This window comes from Eurytemora carolleeae, unplaced genomic scaffold (assembly GCF_000591075.1).
Source record: "Eurytemora carolleeae unplaced genomic scaffold, Eaff_2.0 scaffold1637, whole genome shotgun sequence".
Taxonomy (NCBI): domain Eukaryota; kingdom Metazoa; phylum Arthropoda; class Copepoda; order Calanoida; family Temoridae; genus Eurytemora; species Eurytemora carolleeae.
Window position 1 is genome coordinate 41,836 of NW_019397526.1, and position 19,202 is coordinate 61,037.

The following is a 19,202-nucleotide window of genomic DNA, read 5'->3' on the forward strand; positions in this document are numbered from 1 at the left end:
AGGGAAACATATGTATATCAACATTGGAAATTTAAAAGTGACTCTGAAGTTAAACATTCCGAAAACCCTCTAATTATTTGAATTCGGTAAAAATTACAAATAAAAACAGAAATGTATTTATGAAATTTTAGAAAAGAAAAAAACCTTTTATTCAAATATCTGCACTGCAATTATACAATTGTATTTGTTATACTAAAAACTTAAAACTCATCTGTTATATTTCTACAAAGAGCTCGACGACTGCCAAATGAAGAAAACATTCGCACTAATTCAAATTAAAAACATGTATTCCATAAGCAGTTCTAGAGTTTATGACACCTGGGTTGGTTATTTTCAATTTTTTTTGCTCAAGGTACATAGTTGGCACATTTTCGGTTAAGATTAAATTGCGCATTTTACAACTATCTTTCCCTCCCCTCTGCATCTTATATAGTACTAAATCTGCTACTGGAAATGTTTTCAGATGTTTCTGTTATATATGTAGGATGCAGACCGTGAAATTGAAATAAAAGTAAAGATATTTTCAAGCTGTGCATCTATCTCTCCCCCGTGAAACACACAAATACAATACATTTACCCTGCACCAAACCTTACCCTCTCCTTTAAGTATTTTGGTTAAGCTTTTTGTCATCACAACAAATTCACGAAAGGAGCATTGGTTTGTTTTCTACACGTGTAAAATATTTTCCAAGCCAAGGATGAACTGCAGAGAAAGGGTTGGTTAGGAAACCTGAATTAGAAAATGCTTAGTTGTGCTCCGACACCTTAATTTTTGGATATGTACGTTTTTACCATCGTGACACTTCTCCCGGGGTCAAGAAACAGATGTTTTTGTTGTTGGAGATTTCTTACTCTATTCTTTTAAAAAACATGTTATCAATAAAACATTATAATTAAGTTGGAACAGTTTAGGTGATAGGGCACTTCATGTAGGACACCATCTACTTAGTTACATTATTTATCTGGCTGTTATTGTTGCTTTAAATGTCGAACCATGGTTCTAACTATTAAAGAAGTTTTATTAAACTAATGCTCCGAATACATTCTAGGACCAAGGACTGAAAACATATACTTACTCCGGTACTGGGACGGATATTAATCCTTTCTCTGGATATATGGTCGACCCTGGGACGGATACTAATCCTTTCTCCGTGTATACCAGAATCCTGGGACGGATACTAATCCTTTCTCCGGGTATACCAGAACCCTGGGACGAATATTATACCATTGCTCCATGTATGCCAGAACCCTGGGACGGAAACTATCCCTGCTCCGGGTATATGGTAGACCCTGGGACGGATACTCTCCCTTGGTCCGGGTGTGATGAAGAGTATGGGACGGATACCTTGCTCCGGGTATATGGTAAACCCTGTAGAGTGTTGAGTCCTGGGTATATAATGTGAGTGTGTATGGGACCTCCTGCAGTTTTAGCTCATCTCTCTTGAATATGTAATTAGTAAAAGATTTATAATTCTATTAGATACAGAGAGATCTGCAGTTATACAACTAATTATAATCATTTTCAGGCCCGGGGGGTTTATTATCCTTATTCAACCGGGGTTCATTATGTTTATGGGGAAGGGGATGGGGGGGGGGTAGGGGGATTACATCATTGAGTTTATATTTTTGAGTTTACACTTGAATGTTGGGGGAGTAGATGAATTATTAATTAGTTTCATGGACAAGCTTTCCTTACTTCCCCCCTGACCCAGATTGATAAAATTGATAAATCCAATTCCTATTGGATTTCAGAAAGCTCTTTAACACAATAAACATTAACTTTTAAAATGGATTTTTTTTTATAAAAAGGGATTTTAATAAGCCATCAGCAAATAGGTGTTTAGTAATGATCACCTTATCTTGTATAAAATGTAAACAGGGAGTCTAGATAAAAATGGGCATCCCTCTAAACCAATTGTAGGAGTATCATCTTTTTCAAACGCATAAATTATTTTCCACCTGTCCTCATCTTTCTATTACAAGATACATATCCTGGAAACCCACCAGGCGTATCTTATTCTTATATATCCGTGTACATATTATTGATCTGTTCTATCTATCTTTCTATACTGACCCATTGTATCCGACCCTGTATATTATACATTTTATGATAAGATCATTATCTGATGATTTTTATAGTGCTAACTTTACATTTACGGGGTGGAAACCGGTTTTTAATAGAGTTGCTGCTCTATATACAGATCTGCCAAAACAGATATTCTTTTCAAATTTCATTTCATTTTTTAAAGACTTTTAGTTGTGGGTCTGACACTTTCTAATGCAGAAAAGACGTGAAAGATATTTTAATTTAAGTAAAACTACACTCGGTAAGACACATGAAACCCCCTTTTCTAGTTTCCTAATCACCATCCCTCCCTAATATCGAGTTTTCTAATATCCCCCCATATATAATTTTTTTTCTAATACCCCCCTCCCTTCCTGAAAAAATCTCAAAAATTTAATAAATACTGATATATTTTAAATCTGCACGTTTAAAGGGAGAGGTAGTGAAAAATTAAAAGGGAATTAACCGTGGATGAACCGTGATTAATTTGTAAAGAGAGCACAGACATGAAATTATATGCGTTCGCGGAGGAGAATTTATTAAAGATTCTCTTTGCATAACCATCAGATAGAACAAACATGAACAATTGAAATATACTTTATAGTTTATATATATAGTTTATATATAGTTTATATATAGTTTAATTCTTCGTTTCTTGTATTTTTCGTTTACAACTACAATCCCATTGTTCCGCATTGAGCCAGGAGCTGGATTTATTGATGGATGTATTCATAATAGTTTGATGAGGCTGTGGATGGATTTAATAAACTGTTAGATGAATTGATTAATGAATTGATTAATCGATTGATTAATGAATTGAAAAATGAATCGATTAATGAATCGATTAATGTATTGATTTCTGATATGATTACTGAATTGAGTAATGAATTGATTAACGAATTGATTAATGAATTTATAAATGATTTGATTAATCAACTGATTAAAGAATTGAAAAATTAATGGATTAATGAATTGATTAATGAATTGCTTAAAGAATTGAAAATGATTTGAATAACGAATTGATTAATGAATTGTTTAATGAATTGATAAATGAATTGAAAAATTAATCGATTATTGAATTAATTACTGAATTGATTACTGAATTGATTTATAGATTGATTATTGAATTGATTGATGAATTGCTTAACGAATTGATTAATGAATTGTTTAATGAAGTGATTAATGAATTTAATGATAAATTAATTTATGAATTGATTACAAAAAATGATTAATGAATTGATTAATTAATTAATTAATTAATTGATTATTGAATTTATTAATTAATTGGTTAATGAATTTATTAGTTAATTGATAAATTAATAAATTAATTGATTAATGAATTGATAGATCTATTGAATTCTACTTTATAATTATAAAGTGAGTAACCTTGCACACTATCATGAATAAGATTTGTATAAAGGGAACCTCAGTCTGATCTAGATAATAAATAATCTATACCTAACTATATTATTCATCCGTCAATCAGCATTCATCATTATCCTTTAATCCGGTTAATGTACAGATTGGGTAAAAGTGAATCCGGTTTATGTACAGGTTGAGTAAAAATGAATCCGGTTTATGTACAGGTTGAGTAAAAATGAATCCGGTTTATGTACAGGTTGAGTAAAAATAAATGAGTCTATCGTATGATGTATTTTAATTACGGACTTTTTGCTATGCCTCTCATTCATCCTTCCTGCCCTAGCTTCTTCATTCGTTTCATGCCTCTCATTCATCCTTCCTGTCCTAGCTTCTTCATTTGTTTCATGCCTCTAATTCATCCTTCCTGTCTTAGCTTCTTCATTCTTTTTATGCCACTCATTCATCTTTCCTGCCCTAGCTTCTTCATTCGTTTCATGCATCTCATTCATCCTTCCTGTCTTATCTTCTTCATTCGTTTCATGTCTCTCATTCATCCTTCCTGCCCTTGCTTCTTCATTCGTTTCATGCCTCTCATTAATCCTTCCAGTCTTATATTCTTCATTCGTTTCATGCCTCTCATTCATCCTTCCTGTCCTATCTTTTTTTTCGTTTTATGTCTCTCATTCATCCTTCCTGTCTTATCTTCTTCATTCGTTTCATGCCTCTCATTCATCCTTCCTGCCCTAGCTTCTTCATTCGTTTCATGCCTCTCATTAATCCTTCCTGCCCTTGCTTCTTCATTCGTTTCATGCATCTTATTCATCTTTCCTGCCCTACCTTCTTCATTCGTTTTATGACTCTTATTCATCCTTCCTGCCCTAGCTTCTTCATTTGTTTTATGCCTCTCATTCATCCTTCCTGCCCTAGCTTCTTTATTCGTTTCATGCCTCTCATTCTTCCTTCCTGTCTTAGCTTCTTCATTCTTTTCATGCCTCTCATTCATCATTCCTGTCTTAGCTTCTTCATTCTTTTTATGCCTCTCATTTATCCTTCCTGCCCTAGCTTCTTCATTCGTTTCATGCATCTCATTCATCCTTATCTTATCTCTTATCAAGACTGATTTTTACTTTATAGTAATCATTTCCTGTATCTTCGCAACCAGATGCCAGAAACTTTTGATATTTCAAACTTAGACTATTTGATCTGACAGAATTCATAGTTGAAAAATCTATGGTCTACGCCATTGGGTTGCAAAGATATAGTGATAAGAAAATCAGAGTTTGTGACAAAGACTCAATTTCTTTCCGACCCTCTAAACTACCTAAACTAAATGCAGGAATATCGATCAATAAATAAATTATTAAAAATGTAAAAGTTTCGATTCTGTAAAAATACATTGTCTAGACAATAGACATTCAAACATGAAGGAGGGAGAAGGGGGATATAAAGTTGAGAAAGGGGTGATACAAAGTTAGAGAAAGGGGGGATATAAAATTGAGAAAGGGGTGATACAAAGTTAGAGAAAGGGGGATATAAAGTTAGAGAAAGGGGGATATAAAGTTAGAGAAAGGGGGATATAAAGTTAGAGAAAGGGGGATATAAAGTTAGAGAAAGGGGGGATATAAAGTTGGAGAAAGGGGGATATAAAGTTAGAGAAAGGGGGGATATAAAGTTAGAGAAAGGGGGATATAAAGTGAGAGAAAGGGGGTATAAAGTTAGAGAAAGGGGGGATATAAAGTTAGAGAAAGGGGATATAAAATTGGAAAAGGGGGTATATAAAGTAAAAACAAGGGTGGATATACATTGAGAAGGGTTAGTGCTTAAAACCATATTAAGGCCATTGACAGTGACAATTTGAACTTTATTGATTTCAAATCCCATCTTTATACTTTGTTTTATATTTGCTCTTCTGATAAAGGTTATATTTGATTACAATGTAATCTTCTCCAACTTACCAGAATCTCCATTTTTTAGATTACATGTGTATATTGTATTCAAGGTGTATTGCATGCAACTGTATATTGGTTAATTCAATAAACCATTGATATTTGAAAAGTTCATGGACAGAAATTAGGGAATGGGGGAAGAAACACTTCAAAGTAAACTGCCTCTTGACTGAAAAAGAAGCAGTTCTTTAAGTATTTTTAAAAATGGACTACTAAATTCTCTTTTTGAAAATTACATTACATTTACAATGTGTTATAAACCGAATAGCTTTTCATGTAAAACTAATTAGATATGTTTTAATATGCTTTGATATTTGTTGTGTACATGTCAGAAAATTATTTTAAACTCTAGTTATTCTAATAAATGTATAAACTGCTTTTCATTAGATAAAATTTTTGTACTTTTAAAATAATCATTAATTTGTAATTTTAAACTCGGTCTGTATACAGATACATGTATTTTAGCAATACACATTATCTATCTATTACAGGGTTTCAATTACAGCTCCTTTCTTTTAAAAGAGCCATTGAAAAGGCTGTAAAGTGTAAACTTTCTACTGAGCAACCAAATACTTATGGCGTAAAATCTAAACTAGAGGAGCTACGAGGTTGCAAAGCAGTAGCAGTAATTACACCAACATTTGACCTTCTCCTTTTGCCTATGGATTGTATAGATTGAAGATAATTATTAATTGTAACATAATATAAGAATCATGAACAATCTTAGGTATCTATATATTAAAATATTTTTATTTTATTGACTAATAGTTGTAACTGTTTTCAGAATGATTGGTTGAGGTGAGTCACTAGATTAGAGAATCAGGAGATTAGAAGAAGAAGAAGAAGAAGAGGAAAGAGAAGATGTCGAAGGAAGAGGAGAGGTTGAAGGAGATGGTGGCGCTGCTGGAGGGCGAGTTGAAGACTAGAGGTAGAAAATATTTATTAAAGGGACTGTACATGTCTGATTCACAAGGGCACCTTTAAACCTTTATCTGAGCAACAATGAGAAAGATTTCGACGTTTTTCAAACCGAAAATTGTCTTCTTTGTCTCTGTTTCATAAATCTGCAAGTCATTTAAATAGACAGAAACCACAATTATAAATTAAAAATATTCAGATAAAAAAACAAGGATATCTTCATCAATATTATTCAGACGAAGATTTAAAGTTGTGAACCTTGAAATTACGTTGACAGTCCCTTTAAATGTAATCCGCCCATTCATAAAATTATTGAATTATGAACTCATTAAGTCGGCGTATCAACATACAATCTTTGTTCATCATTAATCAATTTTATCAACCTACAACAATTAAATTCATTTATTCATCCATCCCCTAGGTCTGCTCTGTTTAGGGTTCAGGTGTGCGTATTTATGACGCATAGTTGAGTACGCCCTTTTTATACAGGGTGTCTCTGAAAACATAAGGACGCTTAGTCTCGACTTTCTTACGTATAATTAGGAATTAAACAGCACTTGCCTAAAACTCCCTTTTTCTTAATCCTTATATCTTTGCAACTTGATGTTGTTAACGTTTGGTAATTTAAAATTGTTCGCTAATCACTATACGAGAGATTGAAAAATAGGGTTTGTGGCGTGTTAACAGTTCTTTTATTAAATTTAATAAAAAAGTAACATTTAACATATTTTTTTTTTAATTTAAAAATGCAATTTATCAGATGATTTTTTTTGTCGTTCCAAATGTTTTTCGATATTTAAGATATAAACATATAGATATATTTTATTAATTACTTAATATTATTATTGTTTGATATATTTGATTGATATCCATCCATATTATATATGAATTAAAATGGTAAAATGGTTGGAATGGGAGGGGGGAGGGTTATTCGGTTTGCGATCATAAAATCTAGATAATCTATTATTATTTTATCGCCATTATTAACTTAGTCCTATTTGGACATTATTTCAACGTTTTGACTTTTCATGTTCTTTAATTGAATTGATTTAGGGCACATTATTTGAAAATACTTTTCTCGAATTTTGCATAAACCTGTTTTGCAATTTTATGAGTTGAATCCTATTCTTTAAATATAAAATGGTTTCCGCAATCAAGTGTTAACAACAATTTTGTACTTTTCAATTTAAGATTAAAATGTTTTTCAATTTTCTAAAAGTACCTCAGTTTCCGGTTTCTATCTCCTATTTACTGTATGAAAATTTCGATAAAATTTTGTCTAAAACCCACAGTTTTTGAACAAATTAATAAGGACAATTTTTAGTTATAAAAGCAATTGTCAGAAAAATCTGAATCAAAACAATTTGATGATCATAAGTTTAATGATATGCGTAACTTTTAAACCAAATTTGTAAAAAAAAATTGTTTAACATTCAAACAAGTTATAATTTTTAACTCGTATTTTCAGTTGCATCCAAAAATGTTAAATTGTGTTAGGTATGATTATCAGAAAATTGTGTTTACTTTAAAATCTTAATTTTATGTTCTTTTTTGCTTAGAATCTAAAATCAGCATTTGAACAGAAAAAGTGAAACAAAATAAAAATAATGTAGAACTAGTGTAGTGATGTAGTGATTTTCCATTAATTAGAGTCTGATTCACAACGGTACCCTTTAAAGCTTTCTATGATCAAGAACAAAATAAGATATCCATGTTTTTTTAAATAGATTTTTTCAAGCGTGGTTTCTATTTCAAGGTGTTTTGCGGATTTCTTCTACAAATCTAAGGAGGAAAATTGTTAGCATTGAACCCTTTTTAGGCAAGAAAAGCGAGGTTATCTTCAAAATGATTGATCAGAATGATGATGGGAATCAGGCATGCATGGAGGATCACTTGAATTTACAAGACAGTCCCTGAAAGATGCAGAGGTTTAGGTTGGATAGGGTTGATTACTCCTGGAGTATGTGGGAGTAGAGAAGGGTGGAGCGCTAAGTAGACTATTTCTTAAACCAATATATAGGTTTTTACCTCAGCCCATTGGGGAGTTAAACAAACAAATTTGATCACGATAAACATTCCTTACAGGGTAATAATGAGAAATTAATGCAGTGAAATTATTATTTATACAGATTCCAGCTAACGCAGCTAACATACAATTCTACGCTCACCTAACCATTCAATCTTACATTGGAATAACTAACCAACTGAGCTTACATTCACCTAACCATCCAATCTTACATTTGAAGAAACCAACCTACCAATCTTACATTCACATAACCACCCAATCTTACATTTGAATAAACCAACCAACCAATCTTACATTTTAATAACCAACTAATCAATCTTACATTTAACAAACCATTTATCCAATCTTACATTCACATTACCATCCAATCTTACATTTGAATAAAAGACCAACCAATCTTACATTTTAATAACCAACTAATCAATCTCACATTCAACAAACCATACATCAAATCTGAAATTCACCTTACGATACAACCACCCAGTCTTACGGTTTGAAGAACCAACCAACCAATCTTACATTCACATAACCACCCAATCTTACATTTGAATAAACCAACCAACCAATCTTACATTTTAATAACCAAATAATCAATCTTACATTTAACAAACCATTTATCCAATCTTACATTCACATTACCATCCAATCTTACATTTGAATAAAAGACCAACCAATCTTACATTTGAATAACCAACTAATCAATCTCACATTCAACAAACCATACATCCAATCTGAAATTCACCTTACGATACAACCACCCAGTCTTACGTTTGAAGAACCAACCAACCAATCTTATATTCACATTACCCTCCAATCTTACATTTGAATAACCAATCAACCAAATCTTAAATTCACCTAACCACCAAACCAATCTTAAATTCAAACAACTACTTTCCTCTACAACATCCAACCACTCATCCCTTTAATAGTTAATTCCAACCAATATGCTCAGTTTTCTGATTATTAAACTGATTAATTTTCTCCGAAAGCGGATATTTTAGTTTTGTGTTGTGATCTGTGTATTTTATCTATTTACACAAAAATATATTTATGACACTTCTGATCAGATTTCATTGCCATGGCAAGGGTATCTAGTTACAAATATACAATTCATATGATTGTTCCCCTTATAAAAATATTATTTTTTATATTCGTCAATATTTATAAGGATGAACCCCCCCCCCCTCGGCCCCCCTTCCTCCTCCTGCACATTTAAACCTTGCATTTGGGGAAATTGCGCCAGAATTCCAAGAACTTCTTCCTGTCTTCCTCTGCACAAATACGTGCAAATATTAACAGCAAATTGCGCATATTTTCCAGGCCTAGTCTTCGTTTTTGCGTAAATCACAATTTTACGCATATTAAACGCCATTATACTGCATTTATTTATTCAAACAATACGCTTGTTCAACGGTGCATCCTTCATACAGTCCTAAGTGCAAAGTTTGTGTTTGTTTCTCACCATTTTTTTCTTATTACAAAAATATTTCCTTGAATGCATTAAACTTAAGATGCACCTGCATTTTTCTAACCTGCCACTAACCTTAGCTTTATCAACAATCTTTTATCCCCCCCCCCCCCAACACACTCTTTTTTTGTTTAGTGTATTCCCACTCCCCTTTCTCCCGAACTGTATTCCCCTTCCCCTTTTATGTCATATATTCGCCCTTCCCTGTACTGTTTCCTCCCTCCCCTTCCATGGTGTACCCCCTCTTCCTAAGCGCGCATGTGCATTGTCTACTGCCGACGCCTCTGTAAAAGGATGATTGATTAATTTTCATGAAATTCATGGTTCATGGTTTTCATAATTAATAAATATGATTTTACAATTCGCATTGTTTTAATCTTAAACAAAGAAAAAAGAATTAGATATTTGTATTCTCAATCATTTCCGCGTTTTAGCTTGCGCAGCAAAATGAGTTATTTCAAGCACAACCATCATTAAAGAGCTATAACTCAAGACAAACCTTGTTAATAATTCATCTAAAAACCTAATAATATTAGACAACCTTAATCTATCTCAACCCCTCCCACATCCTTTCTTCTAGGACTCCTTTTTCCTCTTCAATCTGTCCTTCTTCATATTTATTAGGCTATTATCTTCATTTACTTTCCCTGAGCTAAAAAAACTCCCTATGTCTGAAAACCTCCCTCTCTGAGCCTTTTAACCCCCTCTTATATCCTTAAAAATCCCTCTCTAGGACGCAAAAACCTTCCTCTCTGAGCCTTAAAACCTTCCTCTCTGAGCCTTAAAACCTCCCTCTCTGAGCCTTAAAACCTCCCTCTCTGACCCTTAAAACCTTCCTCTCTGACCCTTAAAACCTTCCTCTCTGAGCCTTAAAACCTCCCTCTCTGAGCCTTAAAACCTCCCTCTCTGAGCCATACAACCTCGCTCTCTCACCCTTAAAACCTCCCCCTCTAAGCCTTAAAACATCCTTCCCTGAGCGTTGAAATCCCCTCTCTAAGCCTTAAAACTTCCCTCTCTGAATAATAAAAAATCTCTCTCTTAGCGTTAAAACCTACCTCTCTGAGCCTTAAAATCTCCCGTTCTGCGCCTTAAAACCTCCCTCTTTTAGCCTTAAAACCTCCTTCTCTTAGTTTTAAAACCATCCTCTCTGAGCTTTAACCCTCCTTCTCTGAGCCTTAAGACCCCCACTCTACTATATTTCCAGAAGAAGTAAATATTTCCATTTACTGTTATAGCGCGATAGAAGGATTTACCTCTAATAGGTTGATGAGATAGATAGAAAGATAGATGCTATGCTACCGCTATGCAATTTCTATTGGTTCAGAATAGACACCAAACACATGACTGAACCCTGACTGGATCAGGCGCTAATGGACTCGGCATACAAGTGTGAATACTTATAGCCCACTTTCCTTAACATTAAACCCCCTTCTCTGAGCTTTAAGCCCCCTCCCTGATCCAAGAAACCCCCCTTGGTGCACTGATATTCCTCCTGTCCTTGTATTATGGCTGAACTCGATTTCTGCTTCCTCCTACATCTATATGCTTGAAAATGATCCTTGTCATTTTTCAGACTTTTTGTTCTTGTTTTTAAACCATACCACCCCCTCCCCCTCTCCCCCATTCGACCTCCATACTTCCTTTTCTTTGCCCACGGCAAACCAACCCCTCCCCCTCCACCCTCCCCCCTCCTCCTTTTACTCTTCCACCCTTCCATCCCTTCTAGCAAACAGTGTGACCTACATTATTTTATATTGTAAAGAATAATATGGTTTGAATTATATTTATTCCTCCTCGAAAATGTCCCCTATATTTTATAGTAAAAAGCTCGAAATTGTATTTTAAAAATGTCGAATTTCAATTTGCTGAAAATTGCTTTTGCGATTTTTAATATAATTTCCACATTCCATTGTATATGAAGATTTAAATGATATGCATGAATGCAACACTGACACACACTCTGTCTAGTGTCAGGCTGTGCTAATTTGAATTCAGAAAACAAAAATGGCCAAAAAATTAGTATTTTCCATTATAATATTTTTAAAACTGTTTTATATTGAAATCTTTAAAATCTCTTATAGTAGGTAGATCTGTATAAGGTTACAAATATAGAAACTATATCTATATAGTTTTATCTTTCTTTGAGAAATTTTATTAAGGCTGAAGTAGGTCCATAAAATACCGAACATTTTCCATAAATCCGAAAGTTTTATCTAAATTGTGGTTTAGCAAAAATAGATTGCATTTTCTTTAAGTCTAACAGAAAAACGTATTTTGGGCTTTTATTGGATTCAATACACATCAGCACTGCTGAACCGATCAAATAAATTTAAGCCGGGTCTCAAATCCCCCCAAAACCGGTTTTAATCGAGCGCCGGCTTAAAAGGTCTTTTTTTTCGAGAAATCACATTCCTACAAAGATGTGAAGGTTATGGACGGTAAGAGTTCATTGGATATTGGCGTCACTTGACTGTGTACATGGTAGTATTTACATGTACATTTGTATGTATATATTACAGAATGTAAACTTAGATATACAAATATTGAATACCTAAATAGATGGTTATTATATTGTATAAGATATGTGTATGTACAAGGCCAAGTTTACTTGGCTGCCCTACATTATATATTATTTCACCCACTTCGTAATCTTTTCTGTCTAGTTTATAGCAAATCAGATTATATCTTACTAGTAAGCAGGAACATATCATCAAACCCGAGAAACAAGGGTTACAAAACAGGAGTTAAAAGAACAGGAAACAGAGCTATAATGGTTAGGAACCAGAATTAGGAGATATAATTATACTGTAGCTCTGGTTTGAAATTAGGAATATATATAATTGTTTATCTTCTTTTTGTCTTGGAAACTGGAAACAGGGGAAAAAAGATAGTTTGGGAATAGGAGAAAAGGTGTTTAGAAAACTGAAATTAATGTACCTCTGGTTAAGTATAAGGAATATGTTTGATTTTTTTAGGAAACAGGACTCAGGAGTAAGTTCAATTGTGAAACAGGAGCTTTAATGTGGGTAGAAACCGGGAGCAAGTGTTGTAAGGAAAAAGGAATTGGTTTGAAAACAGAAATAAAGGAGGTTAGGAAACAGAAGCAAAGGTGGTTCGGAAACAGGAGTTAATGTCGTTAGGAAACAGAAATAAAGCTGATTTGAATAAAGGAGGTTAGGAAACAGAAGCAAAGGTGGTTCGGAAACAGGAGTAAATGTCGTTAGGAAACAGAAATAAAGCTGATTTGAAAAAAGGAGGTTAGGAAAGTGGAGCAAAGATGTGTGGTAGACAGGAGTAAAGGTGTTGAGGAAACAGAAGTAAAAGTGTTGAGGAAACAGGAATAAAGGTGTTGAGGAAACAGGAATAAAGGTGTTGAGAAAACAGGAGAAAAGATGGCTAGGAAACAGGAGAATAGGTGGTTAGGAAGAAAAAAAAGAAATATTGACTAGGATTTAAACAGGAGCAATAGTCGTAAGAAAAATGAATAAATCAGGGTATAAATGGTTTAAAAATTACTTGAATGCATAAATGTACTCTAAACATTGAAAATATTTAAAAAGTACTTGAATTCATAAATGTACTCTAAAGATAGAAAATATTTCAAAAGTACTTGAATGCATAAATGTACTCTAAAAGAAATTTTGACATTCGTGTGGCAAGCCTAGATACGATTCAGAGAATCGAGATGGGAGGGGAGGGGAGAGGGGGGAGGGGAAAGGGGGAAGGGATGGGAAAGGGGGAAAGGGAGGGAGTTTACACTTGAACAGTTCAACATATTGAAATAATTTGAAAAACTAGCAAACATGTGGCTGGATGATACAAGAATATTTAATTTGGGTTAAATGTTTTTTGTTTAAAAATACAAAATATTACTTAAAAAGAGTGTTCATAAAATTTTAAGTGACTTTTATTTATCAACTGTCAGAAAAAATTCATAAAAGTGCTTTTAAAACTTTTTTTTCAATCTGAAAAACTGAAATTTTGCCACTTTTCAGAAAGTGAGCTCACTGTTATAAAACTTTTGAGGAATTGAATCCCAATCAGTATGATTGTGAATTGATTATGGCACTTAAAGTTGATTGACAATCTCCACACGGAAAAATCAGTTTATCAGTGAGCGGATTTGCAGATTTTGCATCAATCAGTTAATAAATCAGGCTGTCAGCAACCAGGCCAATAGATCCATCAGTTCAAGAACAAAAACATAAACAAATCCAATGTATGCGTTTTAAGATTGAAGACTATTCGCCTTTAACCTCAACCTACCCCTTCATAACCCCCCTCATCCCCCACTTTCCTTGGCACTTTTTTCATACCAGCATTTTTATCCCTACGCAGCTCAGTGAGCGCTGCATGCATCCAGAATTAAGGGTTTACTGCTACTTTGAGTATATAATAAATTCTTAATTCGTTTTGTGTCAGGAATAATAGTCCGCCGGCCATAATTAAGATAAGATAAGATGTGTAATTAATTAGTTTTTTATTCCGTAAGTTTAATTGGCTTTAAGATGCAATAACAGTTTTAATTTGGTTATTGATTGTGAAATCCATGATAGTTTGGGTGAAAAGATTTATTTGTTGATAATATTTACATTAGATGATCATGTATAATAAGCAATAAACATATCTAAATATTTTGAAACATATTTATCAAATTACATATAAAAATGATTTAAAAATCTTAGCAAATTATTATGTTGGAATTTATGAATATTAGGATAAATATTTTAAGCCTTAAGTATGAACATGACACATCCCTGAAAGTCTAATCGGATCTGATCTTAGGCCGAATTTAAAGAATTTGAGCAGCGGCTTAAATTTGAGACGCGGCTCAAATATGGTTGGTTCCATTTAAAATTGTATTCAATGTTTCAAGATTTTAGCCGGCGCTCAATTGAAACCAGTTTTTGGCGGATTTGAGACGCGGCTCAAATTCATTAAATTCAGACTTTGATCATACTTTTAATCATGTTTTTTTAACCATTATGTAAATCGTAGATACATTAAAAATTGATTATTTCATTAATTATAAATAATTAATTCTTCTATTTATTGTAGAGAGTAAGACGAGTATGTTGGAGACGGAGGTGAAGTCCCTGCAGAGGAGGTTGGTCAGGAGGGACAACGAGATTATCAAACAGGAGAGAGAGCTCCATAAACTCAGGGTAGGTTCCATAAACTCAGGGTAAGTTCCATAAACTCAGGATAGGTTCCATAAACTCAGGGTAGGTTCCATAAACTCAGGGTAGGTTGCGTAAACTCAGGTTAGGTTCCGTAAACTCAGGGTAGGTTCCGTAATCTCAGGGTAGGTTCCGTAATCTCAGGGTAGGTTCCATAAACTCAAGGTAGGTTCCATAAACTCAGGGTAGGTTGCGTAAACTCAGGGTAGGTTCCGTAAACTCAGGGTAGGTTCCGTAATCTCAGGGTAGGTTCCGTAATCTCAGGGTATGTTCCATAAACTCAGGGTAGGTTCCATAAACTCAGGGCAGGTTCCATAAACCCAGGGCAGGTTCCGTAAACTCAGGGTAGGTTTAATGAACTGAGGGTAGGTTCCGTAAACTCAGGGTAGGTTTAATGAACTCAGGGTAGGTTCCATAAACTCAGGGTAGGTTTAATGAACCTAGGGTAGGCTCTCTGTCATTATTTCAAATCCCAGTAAATGTATTTTCATATTACCGTAGGATTGCAAAAATATTTTCTAGTGCAGAGTTTCCCAATAAATAAATAATGTAACAAATAGGCGTAATTTTAATTAATTACTGTAATGATTTTTTCTTTTTTTTTCACAGAAATTGTATACATACACTTTAAGATGCAAATTGCTGACCAAATTTGTAAGTACTTAATTTTAAATGCACATAAATAAATTTTTAGATAAAAAATTAACTTAAAGTTGTCTTTGAATACTCATGTGCATATGTCAAAATGCAAAATACATATTTTCAAACTGCGTCCGCAAACTTTAAACTTTGCAATATTACAATATAGCATGATTTCAGTTATATTTTCACATTTGTTTACATAGAAACAAATTATTTGTTTGTTTAGTTTGTTTGTTAAAATGTTATTTTAAGATTTTCCTTGTCTCATACAGGGTTTAGCCTAATATGTTATTTTACTGTTTTTGACATTTTGTGTATATAGTTTTTATTTACCATGGGAATCCATAGATTTGCAAGTTTACAGATATTTTTCCATAATCTTTAAAAGATGTTCATGAAAACCTAAAAATCTATTTCCTAACTTTAATAATGAAGCACTCTTTCAGGGATAAAGCATGGTAAATCCATGACCATCATTTCCCTAAAGATTTCATTTTCAACCCTTAAATGAAAAGTTAAATCGTTTTTAATCAAGGGATTTGATATTTATGTAGGAACCCCTCCCTCGCTCACAACCACTTCCCATCATATCAGTCATATACCCCCCTTTACTTCCCGTACCCCACTTGCCATTCCTCAGAATATACCCACCTAAAAAGGCCTCTAGATGATACCCCCTCCCCCTAAAATGTCTCTAGAAATCGCCGGGTGCTAATTATGTTTTTACTTGTTAATTACCCTTGGCTTGACACAAACAATGATTAGATGTTTAATATATTATTTGTTTTGCACAGACTAGATTCCATCTTGTAATTGGTTTTGCAGAAAAAATAGGCATTTACACTTTATACAGGGTTACCCACAAAGGATGAGAATTGTTGTAAAGTGTATGCATAATGTATTATTGATGTAAAGTGTACTGCATAACGTATTATTGTTGTAGAGTGTACTGCATAATGTATTATTGATGTAAAGTGTACTGCATAATGTATTATTGTTATAAAGTGTACTGCATAATGTATACTTGTTGTAGAGTGTACTGCATAATGTATTATTGTTGTAGAGTGTACTGCATAATGTATTATTATTGTAGAGTGTACTGCAGCAAGCTTCTAGTTTGATGTCCAAGGGAGAGGACCCTCTTCTCAGTACAATACAGGTATTATTCATCAAAAAGATTGTATTAAAGGGTCTGTGCGTGCAATTTCAGTTAATCCTCCATGTAAAGAGTGACACAAAAACTAGAAATGAAAAACCCTCAAACTTCGCAAAGTTAAACATTTCTTTTCTTAATTGGCCCCAATTCTCTCTGCGGCGGCTTGAAATTGGTCGTTTCCAAGATTTGAGTAGCATATAAAAAGTTTATGTTAAGCTAAATGATATGTTTTTGTATAATTACAAATATGCCAGGTTTACATCATATAGTTTTGTCTAGTCCATAAATTTAAATACATTTTTCAATTNACACACTGGTAATAAAAATTTGGATTAAAGAATGAAAACTGGAACTTCAACTTTTTAATACATTTTACCTGAAAATTTGTAACAAAATATAAACCCCTTCTTTGTGAAAAACTTCTACGACGATTACGAAAAATTGGTTTGTTCCATTTATAAAAAGCTCTTCATGAGCATGGAGTTGTGTTCGAAAACATTTAAGATTTCAAACTAGAAAGAAGTTTACTGTGTTTAATGTGTTTGTTCCTTTGTCGGTTTGTCTATTTAAACATTTAATCAACATAATATGAGATTTATGAGATTACTTATATCATAACTAAGTGATCTCATATAAAGTATTTAATCAACATAATATGAGATTTATGAGATTACATATATCATAACTAAGTGATCTCATATAAAGTATTAAACTCTGTTTGTCTGTTGTAAGTCCGGTTACAATTGAACAACCCATTGACCGATTTGCCTCAAATTTTGATAAGGAAACTTGGCAGAATGTTGTTCTTAGCTTAGTTAGAAATCCAAAGTTAGACTTTTATGAAAATCTCAGTTTTAAAACAGATCCTGGTTATCATATTATATTTGTGCAATATGTAAAAACACCACCATTTTATTATTTACCTTTTTTTTTACAATATTTTTACAATATATTTTTGTAAGATGTTGAACTCCAAAACAAACCGGGAGTTAATCTGTAGCACTGAATGGTATAGCACGGATAACATGATTCAACAATATTACAGCTTTATACTTTTTAAAATATTATTGTAATAAAAACCTGGCTTAATAACATGAATATACCAGTTCTTTGAAAAGATTAAACCCAACACAAATTAGTTAATTACAGATAAAATAAAGTAATGGTTCAGTGAATTTAGCATTTACAGAACAAAGATGATGATTACTCTAAAAGTTAAATTGACAACGATATTTTTTGTTTTTAATTTGATTAGTTTATGTCTTTAGTATTTCTTGTCAAGATATGGACAAATATGTAAAATTAGTAAATGTCACTAATCTCGTTTTTATCAGATCTTAACTTATGTTTAAGTCTTTAAAAAGTAATTGATTCCTTGATAAAACATACTAATTGTATAAAGTTTGAGTTTACATTATGACATAAGTGAAGATTTTCATCATTTCGGAACCCCCTTTTGTACAATAGTCACCCCTACCCCTTGATATTCTAACATGACCTAGGACCTATTTCTTCAGTGCCTGACACGATAGATGGAGTAAAAACTAATCCCTGACAAAACCTGGAGAATCCTGAACAAAACCCAACAGAAAACATGAAAACATTGTTGAGTTGTGTGTGTACTTGTGTCTAGTGTGTTGTGAGTGTATAGGTATACACAAGGAGCACAAAGAATTGAAGCAAGGGATCAAATTACTTGTGAGTCATTGAGCCTCGTTCAGTTTTTCAGAATTTAAGTTTGTTTTTATCGTCTTTCTTTAGAAACCCCTCTTTCTTTCTTTGCTGATACAAACAAAAACATGGACTGTTCAATTCCGATAGATAAGAAATGCGTCAAAATACTTTTCTTGCTATTCTTGAAGGATTTTAAGGAATTTGAGTCTTTGCCACAAACTCTGATTTTCTAATCCATATTTTTTTCAGTCCAATTCCGTAGGCCTTAGACATTTTAAACTGTTAGATCAAATAATCTAAGTTTGAAATATAAAAGGTTTACACCATCAGGTTGCTAAGATATAGGGATTAGAAAATTTGATTTAGTGACAGAGACTCAATTTCTTTTTAGGATTTGGCTCTAAATCTATAGATTTTTTTTCAGAAATCATTTTTGTTTTGTAAGATTTAAGGTTTACATTAGACATATTTCTAGATTTAGCCTTTTCAAATAGCTGAATCATGTATACTTTGTTAAGGTCTTATTACACTGCAAGTTTCTTAGTTTTGGCTAATTCAGACTCAGTTTAGTATCATAGTAGGTGAAGAAGGTTAATTGAATTTATTTTTGATAATTCATTGAACTGCTTGAACTGCTTGAAATGGTTGAAAACTGTTGAAAATAAAGGAAATAAATCAATTGGAATTGTTTCTGGAAATAAAACATATTTTGTGGAGAAACGGAGACAATGTATATAATTTATGTTCTATATTTGACAATATATC

The 19,202-nt window shown here is 33.0% G+C and overlaps 2 protein-coding genes across 2 annotated transcripts in view; one reads left to right on the plus strand and one right to left on the minus strand.

Annotated features, from left to right (window-relative positions):
• The window catches only part of LOC111714727 (uncharacterized), a gene marked incomplete at its 3' end in the record, with an annotated part of 30,235 nt that extends 13,469 nt beyond the window's left edge, over positions 1-16,766 (plus strand). The window contains 3 exon segments of the mRNA XM_023489889.1: positions 6,158-6,301; positions 14,844-14,950; positions 16,701-16,766. Coding sequence (XP_023345657.1) covers positions 6,235-6,301; positions 14,844-14,950; positions 16,701-16,766 — 240 coding nt within the window.
• Positions 4,068-4,520, minus strand: LOC111714728 (knob-associated histidine-rich protein-like). Its single transcript, XM_023489891.1, has one exon. It carries the CDS (start codon positions 4,518-4,520, stop codon positions 4,068-4,070), a length of 453 nt encoding a protein of 150 aa, XP_023345659.1.
• Positions 16,767-19,202: the final 2,436 nt, after the last annotated feature.

What these genes read in the sequence shown, in the direction of transcription:
- LOC111714728 (XM_023489891.1), bottom strand. Translation starts at nt 4,520, where the DNA reads ATGAATGAGATGCATGAAACGAATGAAGAAGCTAGGGCAGGAAGGATA.